General features: G+C 38.2%; 1 protein-coding gene across 1 annotated transcript in view; it reads right to left on the bottom strand.

Annotated features, from left to right (window-relative positions):
• Window positions 1–13,730, bottom strand: part of FRAS1 (Fraser extracellular matrix complex subunit 1) — a 421,740-nt gene that overhangs the window by 112,236 nt on the left and 295,774 nt on the right. The window contains exons 31-32 of the mRNA XM_033106538.1: window positions 7,366–7,544; window positions 2,900–3,016 (exon numbers count right to left, since the gene is read on the bottom strand). Of these exons, the coding sequence (XP_032962429.1) occupies window positions 2,900–3,016; window positions 7,366–7,544 (296 nt within the window). The remainder of the gene's footprint in view (window positions 1–2,899; window positions 3,017–7,365; window positions 7,545–13,730) is intronic.

Here is a 13,730-nt window from a genome sequence, read left to right as displayed (position 1 = left end):
TCCTCTTTATCTCTCCCCACCTCCACCCCTGCCCCCGCAGGAGCATCCACCATTCTACTTTCTAAGAGTTTGATTACTTAAGATAGTACATGTAAATGGAGCCATCAGTATCTGTCTTTGTAACTGTTTTATTTCACTTAGGACAATGTCCTTAAGGTTCATCCATATTGCAGCACGTGACAGGATTTCCTTTTTTAAGGTTGAATAATATTCCATTGTTGTATATACCACATTTTCTCTATCCATCTATCTGCCAAAGATAGATGTTTCCACCTCTTTGCTACTGTGAATAATGCTGCAGTGGACATGGGTGTGCAAGTATCTCTCCAAGGTCTCACTAAGTCTTAACCCTGATGGCCACTAAGTCTTAACCCTGATGGCCACTGCACAGCTTTCATGCCACTGACCTTTATTGTTCTGGAAGACTGCAATAGCCTATTTCTTGGACTCCTGGCCCCCTGTCTGGTCCCCATCCAGGGTGTGTTCTCTACCCTGCAGCCAGAATGACCTTTATAAATTGAAAATCTTTTCAGGCAGCCTGTCTTCTACATCTTATTTGCCCCAACAACCTTTCAGGACAAAATGGAAACTCCTTCATCTTATCTTTAAGGTTCTTCATGATCTGACTCTTATATCTTGTTTCTTCTTCACATAGGGATTTATGCTCCAGCCAACTGAACTCCCTCTTACTCCTCAAACATGTTATGTTCTCCTGCGTCTCCATCGTTTTTTCACTGACAGCTCCCCCCCTGGAATGAATTTCCCCCAATTTCTAGTCTAGATAAGTGGTTCATCAAGTGTGGTGAGAAGAGCAGCAGCAATAGTATTATATTACCTGGGAACTTGTTAGAAATTCAGATTCTCAGCTCTATACCAGGCCGACTGAATTAGAAAACTCTGGGGTGGGCCTGAGCAATCTGTGATTTAACAAACACTACAGGTGATCCTAACGTACGATAAAGTTTGAAACCTGCTTTAGAGATAATTTTCACTTCAACCTGCTCAATTCACCTTCTTGAGGAAGCTTTCCATAACCTTGCCCATAACACCCCACCGGGCCAGGGGGCCTCCCATCTGCTTGCATATCATGGTCTGTCATGGCATTTATCATTATATTTCAGTGCTTATTGATTCGCTTGTCTCACCTTTTACACTCTAAGTTCCTTAAGAATAGAGACTGTACTTTATGGTCATTGAATCTCCAATGTCTTCCATAGCATTTGTCATAAATTCGGGGCTCAAAAGTGTATGATTGAATGACTGAATGTTTAAGGGTAGGAGAAGTAGATGCCTACCTTTACCATATATAAACATGGCAATATATAAATACATATATAAATAGGTATTTAGCATATATATTCATAATGTATTTACCAAATATGTGCAAAACTTTTGTACTTAAATGAGTTTACATCCCTGGATCGAGAATGTGTTTTTGTCACAGATTACAAGTATGTCCTACAGTAATGGCCCTAATTAACATCAAAAGAAATATAAACTATGTATATTTTAAGGAATGAAAGAGTAGGCTAATCGCATTTTATGGTAAACGAACCTTTGTGATATCCTAAATTACACAGGACAGACCTAATTTGAAAGCATGCAACCTGAGACCCTAAAAGTTAAGTAACTTCAAAAGTCTCTAGTGGCTCACAGCAACCAAGTGGGAATAGCACCATCTTCATGGCTCCTGGCCCATTTCTTTCCCTCTAAACTCAAAATAACACTGCATTAGCATTTGGCAAGAAATGTACACTTACATTTTTCTTTATAGTTTAGAGAAAATTCTGATCCAAGTTCCTCCAGTCAGAATGATAAATTATAGACTTTACAGCGTTGCTGAATTATGATTTCTTTAAATTATGGTTTACAATGGAAATGCTGATACCAGCTATTCATTAAAAACTTTCTATTTCCCCCTTTATGTCTCTGTCATGCCCCAGACCCATAATTTCTAAAACTATAGATGCTTTCTTTGTTGTCACTCAAGGCTGATATACACTTCAGAATGTAATTATGTGGGCACTAACTAAAAATGTGGATCCATTATGATTTATTTACAAGGTCTTCTATGCTTGTGACTCTGTCTAGAAGAGGGGTTCTGGCATCCCCTACCCACTAGATATCAGGTTACAGTGGAGTTGCTAATTGTCTGAACTCATTCAGCTGTTGCCTCGCTTCAAACCTTTCCGTATGCCTATACTTGCCACACAGCATGCAAGACCTTCTGTGACCAAGCTCATGGACGTCTACATCCTCACCACTCCTCCTCTGCCTTCCTAATTTTTCCAGTCTTATTGAACTATTTGCAATTTTCTCAATATTCATATTCTCCCTCACCTCTGGGTATCTGCATGTGCTGTTTTCATGTCTGTTAGTGCCCTTTGCTGTCACCTCTCCATGCCTTCTAACCTGCCCTCAAAACTTTCACTGGGAAATTGCTACTTACCTCTCTGGATTCAGCATAAACATCACCTTCTTCAGGAAACTTTTATAATAGAAAGGAAACTTCTAATAGGGCTTCTAAAAAATGGAATAACAGTTTCTCTAGCTAGGTGGCGCTATCACTGGCTAAATAATCATGCCCAGATGGTACTGATTAAATAGACATAAGCCTGAAATTTCTTCCAACCACTCAAGGAGAAGCCCTATAATTGTCTGGGATGCTGCATAAAGGACAGCAGCAATGGGTGTGAGGTCGAAGTGGATTCCATTAACTTTCCTTTCACTCTGGGAATTTTAAGCTTCTTTTACAAGTCAATGAGAAATGTATTTACAGGGCTGGTATTGTCTGCATTCTGGGTCAGGCATTCACCAGATACGAAAACAGGACACTCCATCAAATTCCGTCAGCATGCCTCCCCCAGGCGGAAACCATGAGCCCTCCCACCCAACTCACAGTCATATGGAGAGATGCTCCCGGAGAGAGCTGAGGCGCTTCAGGCGTTTGTGGTAAGATCGCGATGTTGAACAGTCGGCTGTCCAGGTGGGTGTGGGCATCTGTGGCACTAGATACCTGGAAAGAAATGTCATACCGGTGAGCCTCTGTTGGGCAGAGCACGTCTGCACGTGTTTGTTTCCCCCTTTAAGCCATCTGTCTTTGAATTCTATCTGTTCCTGAATTACAATTTTCATTCTGCTCCTCGTGTTTTAATATTAATTTTTTACTGGTTATAAAAAGTATACATAATCATTTTAGGCAATTCTGAAAATGCTGGAAAGCATAAATAAGAAATAAAAGATCATCTAGAATTTCATTACCTGGAAATTAGCAGTTGTTAACATATTGATGTATTTTAGTTAAATCCTTTTCCTATGCATATATGTCAAACTTTATATACAATAGTATACTCTAAATTTTTACTGAACATAATACTATGGTATTTTGCTAAACATTCTTGAAAACACTAATTTTTGATAGCTACATAATGTTGCATTATGAGAATATATAACACATGTTATATATGTGACTTTCATTCCATTTCTTTAAACTTTACCCAGCACAGACATCTACATCTAGATTATAGAGACAAATCTCAACCTCATCATTGTAAGGCAAGATTTATAACATTTACAGCTGAGGTATGGTCATAAAATCAACTTTTTCCTGTTTCAAAAATACTGAAAAAGGATGCTTGTCCTATGCAGCTTCTCCCCTCCCCAGAGCTTCTGAGCTGCTCCCTTGCACTGTTCTTTCCATTGTCTGTTCCACCTTAGGCTTGTTACAATAATTCTGTGTGACCATGTGTAGTTGCATTAATTCCATATGAGAGGGAGCAGGGTTCTGTAAATTCTGAGAAAAGGCAGGAACAGCAGCCCTTTCTCTATGTCTGCTACAGTTCTGCCAACAACAACAAAAAACTGTCTTCTCTGTATCTTCTCTTATCATGTCAGATGCTTGGAGCTCCAGTTTCAGAATATCTACATGTTTTCAAGGAAGCATCATCGTATAGTGTCACTATAAATAATATCAAGAATAATGGCTATAGTTCACTGAACATCTATCATGGGCTCAGCACTGTACTAGCTACTTCTCAGAAGTCAACTTACATAATACTCACAAAGCAGATATTATTATCTCCTTTCTTACAGATGAGGAAACCGAAGGTCAGAAAAGTCGAGCAAGGTGTCGAAGTTACAAAGTCAATAAGGCTCAGTAACCAGGTCGATGGGTGGTGATGTTCCTACTGACCGATTTGACTCAATTGGGACAATTTACGAAATTAGAAAAGGGAAAAATATGTCCTCCTATCTCTTGAATGAGAGAAATGGAACACTGTGCAGGTAGTGAAATGCGGGCATATTATCAAGCAGTTGGAGCTTCCTTAGTAAAGATGCTGGTGTGAAACATGTTGGTCTTTTTCAAACCACATTCCCTGAGGCTGTGCCAGTATGATCTGAATATACCCAAACCAAGGCTTCTTCCCCTGCCAAAGTGACATGAGTGTGTATGCTTTCTTCTCACTAGGCCATACTCTATTTTTAAATGCCATGTTTATTACATGAATGCCAAGTTTTACACTCAATGTAACACGTGGGATGCACTGCTGGCTCATAACAGCATGTGAACATTAAAACGAAATTAAATCCATGCAACTCATTGTACTGCAATTTCTGCTTGAAACTGAAAAAAGGGGAGGTGGGGAAGCGAAGAATCGTGAGAACAGCATTTTTAAAACAACTTTTTTTGGTTTAAATCCTTTAGGGACACTAAAATGAATGGGAAAATTTGCTGTTTATTTTAGCACATACTTATCGTGTCTGCATCATTTCAAATCAAAATATGAGGTAAGCCTATAAAACAATGAGACTTTAAAAACAAACACACCAAACCTTTCATATCTAGGAGAAAATTATCTCAGAGTTGTTTCATAACTTGCAATAAAGATGCTGTCAGTGTTTAAAACGCACTTTTTGGAATGCTTTCAGAGGGAGTTCAGAAATCATGTAAGAAAACTGAACTTGCTACTTCATAATTAGTCCCTGTATTAAGCAAAAATAATTACCACTCTTCTTCATACCGGACATGAGTCTGAATGACTTTGGGTATATTTGGTTATATTTTAAAATCTATTTCCAAAGCATGTTATACTGTCACTATTGAGGATATTCTGAAGAATACCCCATAGATTTTGAAGGAGATTTCAAGTAGAAATTCTAAACACACTTTGAGCAAAATGTCTGAAGACTCTTCAAAGGGAACCACTTATTCTAAGTAATGATGTTCAACTGGATGTCTTAAACTCAAGCAAGTTTGTTTAAAAATAAATCAGTAACTTTTGCTATTTTATAATTACCTACTCAGTAACCCGCTTGCAAAAGCAATCCAATATCATTCTGGGCAGGTGCTGAGAATCCCTATCCAGGGAAATGCTCTGTTTTGATAATGCTCTTCTTCCTGACACTTATGGGGCAAAGGCAGATCTGAGGATTCTACTTTGCTGAGGTTTCTTTTTATTGAGGTCTTCGCCTCCATCCTGACTCATTTTTTGAAGGCTGCTGAGTCCCCAGGTGCTAAAAATGAAAAGTTAACTTGGGCAAAGGGCACACGTTTCCTCACTCATTGGACATTTAGTGTGCTCAGTACAATCTCATTTTAATGGTTTCTAAGTTTATTTCAACATGCTCTCTGGAAAGGCATATCTTTTATACAATATAATTTAGTCAGGCAATGAAGATGTGTACACAAGACATCAGAGGCCACATGGATGATCATTTTAACAAGGTAGTTTATCCCCAGCTGGATTCCCACAAAGGAAGTCTCAGACTTAGAAGGACTTGGACACGCTCTGGCTGATCACTGCCGGTATGAGCGCTTCTGTATATTTTGTCTACATTTTCCCAGATTCTTTCCATGCTTAAACACACTTTCTCATTCATACTTCCTCATTCCTTGTATTTCTGTTCAATTCTTTATTTCCAAATTGTCCTTCACAGAGGTTTGTCTAATTTTATTTGTTTTTCCAAAGAATGAGATTTTGTACTCATTTATCAATTCTAGAAGTTTATAATTAATCAATTCTCTGCCTCTCTGTATTAATTTCTTCCTTTTGCTTTCCTTAGGTTTCCCTTGTAGTTTTATAGCTTCTTGAGTTAAATATTTAGTTCTTTTATTTTCATGCTTTTCTGCTCAATAATAAGAGCTGAGGTCATCAGTTTTCTTCTCGGTATTATTTTTGTCTACGTCATTTAAATTATGATGATTTATTTTCTTCTCATCAATATCTCTTAACAGTTTGCCATTTTGATTTCCTTTTAGAACTAGTAATTTCTGGGAGACTTATTTTAAAAAATTACAAATGGTGTGAATTTTCTGTTTACCCTTTCATTATTAATTTCTAATTATATTTCATAATAACCCAGTATAATTTCTTGGTCTTTAATTTATTGACAGCCTCCTTATGGTCTGGTTGTTTTAGTTGGCTTGGGCTACTGTAACAAAAATACCATAGACTGGGTAGCTTATAAACAACAGAACTTTATTTCTCATAGCTCTGGAGGCTGGAGTCTGAGGTCAGGGTGCCAGCGTGGTCAGGTTCTGGTGAGGACTTTCTTCCGGGTTGGCAACCGCCATCTGCTCATTGTATCCCCAAGGCAGGGAGCAGAGAAGGGGAGCGAGTTCTCCTGTGACTCTTGTAAGTGTAATAATCCCATTCATGAGGGCACAACCCTCATGACTTCATCTAATTCTAATCACCTACCAAACACCTCACTTCCACGTGCCATCACGTAGGAGAGGGTAGGATTTCAACATACGAATTTTGGGGGAGCACAAACATTCAGTCAATAGCACTGGCATTTGACCAATTTTTACAAACGGTAATAACAGACCCTTACATAGTGATAGGCAGTATTCTAAATGCTTTACGTGTATTAACTCATTAAATCCTTACAACAATGATACTTTATAGATGAGGAAACTGAAGTACAAGGATTTTGCCCAAGTAATTTTCCCAAAGTTGTATAGCTAATACATTGCAGGACTGATATCTAAACCTTGGGATTGGCTGCCAAGTCCATGATCTTATCATAAGATGACAAATGTTCCAAAAACATTTGGGAAAAAAAATAAGATTTTTCCCTCCATATGGCATTTTAATATTTTGGAAGCATTTTTTTTCTAAACACTTTAGCCATTATCTATTATAAACCTCTTTGCAGTGGAATGACTCTGCTTGTGGAGATATCTATATGATTGAATTAACAGATGGAAAAAAAAATCTCTGAATGCTATTAATTACATTTTTCTCTTCCCCCAAATGTGATTTCTAGGCAATCACAGAAAGCGACCTGAGTTGTTTATAAATAAGGGTGATGGTTTGCATCAGACCATCCAAGCATCAGAAAAGTCAGGAAGCAGAGTACCTGAAAGCGGAAGGAATCACTCTGGGCCGGGACTCCTGAGTGCCTGTACCACACGATGCCTTCATTGATGTCTTGCTGCGTGAAGGTGCTGGTGGGGGTTGCTGTCCTCCCATCAGGCAGGTGCTGTCCTTCATCTGCAGGGCTGTCTGCGGGCATATTAACCAGAAGGACCACCTCCCCTACGAAAGCCACATGGTTAGTGAGGATCCCTTGGAAAAGTAAAATTAAGTCAGCTCTCATCTCCTTTTCTACCACTTTTGTTTTCAAAAACAGAAAAGAAATGATGTACTTCTTTATTCTTATCTAAGGTGAAGAAAAGGACATTAACACAGAATTCAATAAATGTCATCGAATCCACCTCTAGATATAAAAGTCCCAGTCTTTCAGCTAAAAGAACTAAAAGTCATTCAAAGACAATTCATGTATAAAGTTATTGACTTGTATCTATTAAAATTACATAAGTCGTGAATACTGCAAACAAATCCTCAAATACCAGGCATTGAATGAATTCATTTCTACCCACAGCTTTCTATGAACAGAAAATGCTTTCTAATCAGAAAGTATTGGTGTAAACACAATGAAAAATTAGAAAAAATTCAGAGAATCTTTGGGAGAATTCTGTACAACAAAAATACTAATAGCTAACACTGGAAAGCTTATGGAAGGCACTGCATGAAGCACTTTATGTGTGGTTCAAACCCAGCTTCACCTCATCCAGTTGTGTGACCTCATTTATACTCCGTAAGTCTCACTGGTAAAATGAGAGTCATAGTCCACACTTCACGGGTACTCAAAAAGAATGTTGGCCATCCTTATCGTTATGTTATTTAATCCTCTGAAGATGCTATTATCATCTCCATTTTAAAGACAAAGTTCTTTAGGCTCAGAGCAGTTCAATAACTTGTTGAAGGTTACACAAATGATAAGTGGAGGAGCTGGGATTTGAATCTGAAGCTCATATTCTTGGTCATAAAACTCTGTTAGCAATCATGACTGTTTTGTGTTCACAGGCCAATATTTACCCTGGTAAATAACTGATCACGTTTTCTAGCCCTTCATTCTCTAAGCTTTATTAGAATTGAAGCAAAGAAATCTAAATCTAAACACCGCCACACACACCAATCTGTTTCTATTGCTTATTCTTCACCTGAAGCTACTATCTTCTTAAAGTGAGATTGCAAATACAGAGGTGTTATAGAAACAATTAAAATTTCACAAGGAGAATACGCATATGCCTTCAAGTGAAGACCAAACAGAGAATGGATAAACTGCTGAAAACAGAAACTGTGTTCTCATGAAAATGTATCTAACAATAAATCTGAAAAAAAAGCTTCTCTACCCTTGTGTGTATGTGTGTGTATGTGTGTGTGTGTGAGAGAGAGAGAGAGAGAGAGAGAGAGAGAGAGAGAGAGAGAGAGAGAGAGAGAGAGAGAGAGACTGCGTATATTTTTTAAATGTTCTGCAGGAGGATACCCAGATCTTAGTACACTAAACATACTGGGCAATTGATAGCATACTTTGATTACACTAGAGAAATTTGTTTTCTTACTCAAAGGAAATACTAATTCTAATATTTATATGCACTAAATTCAAGTTAAAAACAAGCATAATATCCTGGATGGTGATGAAATAGTGAAGAGAAAAACATCAATACTCTTCTTTACATAATCTTGTGCAGGATCAACTCACTCTAGTTTCTGTCTTGTATTATTTCTCATTTGTACCTAAGTCACAAATTCTATTATATGTCACTCCCTGGTTCAACTTCTGTTCGTAAGATGCTACTAATAAACATGCTTTTCCAGGATATAGACGGTTTATGAATATAAATACAGTTGTAAAATATTCTGAAAGATTTCCACAATGCAAATATGGACAGTAAGGATAGAAAATATTCAAATGCCAACTTCCTAGCTATTCTATTTTATAATATGAAAGTTAAGCATATTTTCCTAATATGGCCTAATGAAATAAACTTATTTTTAAGATTTTAAAAAACATCATTGTCACACTATGAAAATTAACTGGAATCATAGGATATTGGCTAGTTCCATTAATTTCAACCCAGAAAATATCAATGGGTACTTGTTAGATGCTAGTTACTGTGGTAGGCCCTTCAGGGTGGGAGGATTCAAAGACAAGCAAAATGTACTTCCTTTCCCTGAAGATCACGTCCCCTCCATAAGCAACTGGGAGCCACTGTGAGGTTTTCATTAGGTGAATGGCATGAACTGATTTAGGACACAGAATACACATGATTGGAATACAGAGAGCCTCTGAGGTTTGAAAGTCCTGTTAAAAAGACTGGACTTTATTCTATAAGAAGGATAACAATAGTACCTAACATTTATGTGGACAGTGTGACCAATTATGACGCTACTGCAAAATCCAGATGAGAGATGGGGACGTGAACTAAGGTAACAGAGGTAAGATTGGAAAGAAATAAACAGATAGAAGAGGCCCCGAGGGAGTGGAAGCAACAGACCTGACAAGTGTGGCTGTGAAGGATGAAGGAGGGAGGAATTGGAGAATGGCCTACCAGCTTGGGTGGTGGGTAGGCAAGTGATGCCACTGATGGGATAAGCAAGTGAGAGGGAAGATAAAGAGTTCAGCGCTGGGTGTTTTGCATATAATGTGCTTTTGTGACAAGCCCATGAGTAGACAAGGAGAAACACCAGTGTTTTGTGGGATTCACCGAGCGAGGTGAGAGCTTTTGTGTAGTACCTCACCTCTGTGTTTACTATATTATGACAAGTACCAGAAGATGACCCTTTAAAAATATGAATATCAGGTTTAAAAACCAGAAAATAATCCCAATTTAGGATTTCCTTTATACTGCAGTCTATATTTTAACCAAGAACTCTGAAGGGAAAATTTAACAGGTATTAAGAGTTGGGATCTCATTGGAATGTCTATGAATTCATTTAGGGTCAAGATGATTTGTATTAATGCTTTCTTACACTATGCTAAATAATCTGGAACTGGCACTGTGTTGGATTAAGTCAGATTCTCCTTCAAATGATACTCAAGTTATTTCATTAAAGCCATCTCATTAAATTTACTTTCAAACTTTAGCTCCTTCACTTTCAAGTAGCTAAAAGTATAAGTATTAATCTACTTGTCTAAACTTACATTTGAAAACAGTGATGAGGCTGCAAGTGGTTGAACTTAGGTCCTTTATGCACATACGATACAAGCAATTTATACTTGGTTCAGTTCTATGGTCAGGTTTTCACAAAAAGCCTAAAGCCCAACTGGGACCCTCTAAAGTGATGAGGGAGTATACAGTAGCTGGGGTGGCAATGAGGTAAGGGCGCCACAATTCACATCATGGGGATAGAGGGGTTGAAGTAGATATGTGTTAAGTGGGCTTCTAGTTCCCATCACTGTTTTTACTCTTGAGTGGCTCTAAAACGTAACGTGATTTGCTTATTGCTAAAACAGAGCTCTGGACACACAGAAAGAAGATTATATTCACGGCAAGAAGTTAATTAAGAGAGTTACAGTAGGAAAGGGTCACAGTGAAGCCTACATGGCATTTATCAAGCGGAAATGGCTTAAAAATAATTTAATTCAGCATTTTCTGTTTAACACAAACAGAATATTGGAATACTAGCTGTCTCTAGGAAATGTCACTTTTTGGCTTTTAATAAGATAAAGGTAGAGATAAATTTGATACATCAAACAAATAAAAGATTTTTAGAGCTAAAAAACCCTTAAACATTATCTAGCTTAAAATCAGTGGGTGAAAGAATGGCAAAGTTGAATATAGGTCTGCAGACTAATTAATTGTATCAATATTAATTTCCTAGTTTTGATAATTATTCTATGGTAATGTAAGATATTAACATTAAGGGAAACTAGCTAAAGGGTATTCGGGAGTGCTATACTGTTTTTGCAACTGAATTTTCAGTAAGTCTAAAATTATTTTAAAATAAAAAGTTAAAAAAATTATCTTGCCTAATCTTTCAAAGAAACTTATGGCTCAGTGGTGTTCAATTGCCTTCCACAAGGTTACACAATTATAATAAATGACACTCCAGCTAGAAAGCTCTATAATTACATTATTTTTGATTAGATTATGCTTCTCAATGTCTTTGTAGTCATTGGAATTATTTTTAAATTGTACAAAAGTTATTTTTTTCCTCACTACAGAAAATACATAATTAAAAAAATCTGATAACCCAGAGGAAAAACAGATTATTATTCCTCTACTATATAACATGTCAAGCAATATTTTACTTTGAATGGTTTAATTTTCATTTTCAGGTGATCCATTTATTTCTTTGTAAATATCAACCTGCCAATTTTTTAAAAAAAATTTTACAGCATTTTAAAATTTATTTACAGTTTCAATTCCTTGTTTGTGTCTTTAAATCATTTTAAACATACTTATTTCACAGTTTTTTTAATAAGATTGTTCCTTTATTTCATATCCTTGGGATTTTAATCTTATTGTTTGTTTTAGTTATTGTACTAGAGATTGATTCCTCATATATTCTATAATTTTGAATTCTGAGCTAATTTTCATGGATTTTACCAGTGAGAATCCTGGGCACTCTGGAGTTGAGGGTGGACATTGTACAGCAATTTCTATTATTTCTGCAAGAAACCCAACAAGTGTCACAGCCTGAGATTAATTTTTAATATTAATGTCTCAGCCCTGGGTTTCTCAGACAATGTACACGGTGTAACTTAACTCTGCATCTGCAGGAGAAATAAGCTTGAAGTTCTGAATTCTCAGCAGACTTTTTTGTTTTACTTTGAGCCCTGGCAAGCATAGGTAGGTTTCTCTGTGATCTCTCTGTGTTGGTGAGCTTCTTGTTTCTATTCTGTCCCTGTAATTGAAGGTAAGTCATTCCAGAGTCCCGGTTTTACACAGGATCTTAATGACAACTTTCTGTCTCTGCATGGGCATTAAATCTCAAGCCCCTGGGTTACTGAGACACACACAGCCCCTCTCAGGGAAGCTATGCCATCAACTCATGCCCAGACTGGCTTTCAATTCCTTCTTTGTTTCTGGCACCTCAAGATTTCTTTCCATTCTTGTGAGATCAACTATGAATGCCATATAATTGTAATATGTTTTATCCAGCATTTCTAGGTGTTAATGATGGGGAAGTTTTCAGGTTATTATAGTCCACTATCTTTCTGGAAGTAGAAGTAACAATGGAGATTTTGAAAATGTTTTTATGTGAAGTTTTTCTTTAAAAAAAGAGTCTCACCAAGAAGTGTGGTGATGTTCTAAGAGAGACACAACATGGAGTTTGAGAGCCTGGCCTTTGAAATTAAACTGACATATATTAGGTAGGTTAACTATTAGCAAGTTACATTCTCTGTAAAATAAAGTTGTTTTAAAACTAAGATTTCCAGTCAAGATGGCAGAGTAGGTGCTTCCGTCTTCTCATGACCACATCAAAATTATTACTAAACTACAGAACACCTCTCATTGAGAATGGTCTGAACTCTAGCTAATCCAAAGTCCTACAACTGAGGTCATACAGAAGGAGCCACCTCGAGACTGGTAGGAGAGGCAGAGATGTGGAACACCCACATCCACATACGACTGTTAAAAATAGGGAAGGATATCTTGGCTGCGGAAGTCCCCCATGCCTCCCCCCAACTAGGGAGTCCCAGTCCCCTACTAGACTCAACAACCCAGGCCTCCAGTGCCACGGAGAGAAGTCCCTACAACTTGTGGCTGTGAAAACCAGCAGAGATTGTGGCTGAGTGAGATGGAGGGTGGCTGGGGTCCCAGGAGTCCCCTTAAAGGGCCTGTGCACAGACTTACTCACTGACAGACTCACTTGCTTTAAGCTTCAGTCCTGAGGTAACAGCTCAGAAGGCATCAGGGACATATGGGGAGAAACTGAATTTTCTGGCTTAGGGTGAGGGCTGGAGGGGGAGCTTTCTCCCAGACAGAAGTACTGGCAGAAGCCATTGTTTCTTCGTTGAGCCCTCTCTCCTGCCTGTATACAGACACGTAGGTTGCTACCATATCTGAGTCTCCATCAACCTGGCTAACACCAGTCACCCTGCCCTGGTGGCCCAGCCCCACCCAGCTTTCAGACACACCCAAGTTGCTTCCAGTGGATTTGCCATATAAAAGGCTAGTCTATGTTCATTCTGCAGACTTTACTTAAACCTCTCAAAGGTTCACAAAACCCAAACAAGCAGCATCTGGTCTCGGCAACATGTCTCCTACCTCTTACTGAGCAACTCCAAGCCTGTCACTAGTGGCAGCTGGCCTCAGTTCCAGGCTTGGTCTCTCCCAGGCACCTCCAAGGCCAGCATAGGTGGCAGCCATTTGTGGATTGCTTTGTGGCTCATTCCAGGTGGCCCCAGGTAGGGCACATGCTGCGGCT

Source organism: Rhinolophus ferrumequinum, chromosome 5, assembly GCF_004115265.2.
Source record: "Rhinolophus ferrumequinum isolate MPI-CBG mRhiFer1 chromosome 5, mRhiFer1_v1.p, whole genome shotgun sequence".
Taxonomy (NCBI): domain Eukaryota; kingdom Metazoa; phylum Chordata; class Mammalia; order Chiroptera; family Rhinolophidae; genus Rhinolophus; species Rhinolophus ferrumequinum.
Note: the sequence above shows the minus strand (reverse complement) of the source record. Positions and strands in the feature narration are given on the sequence as shown.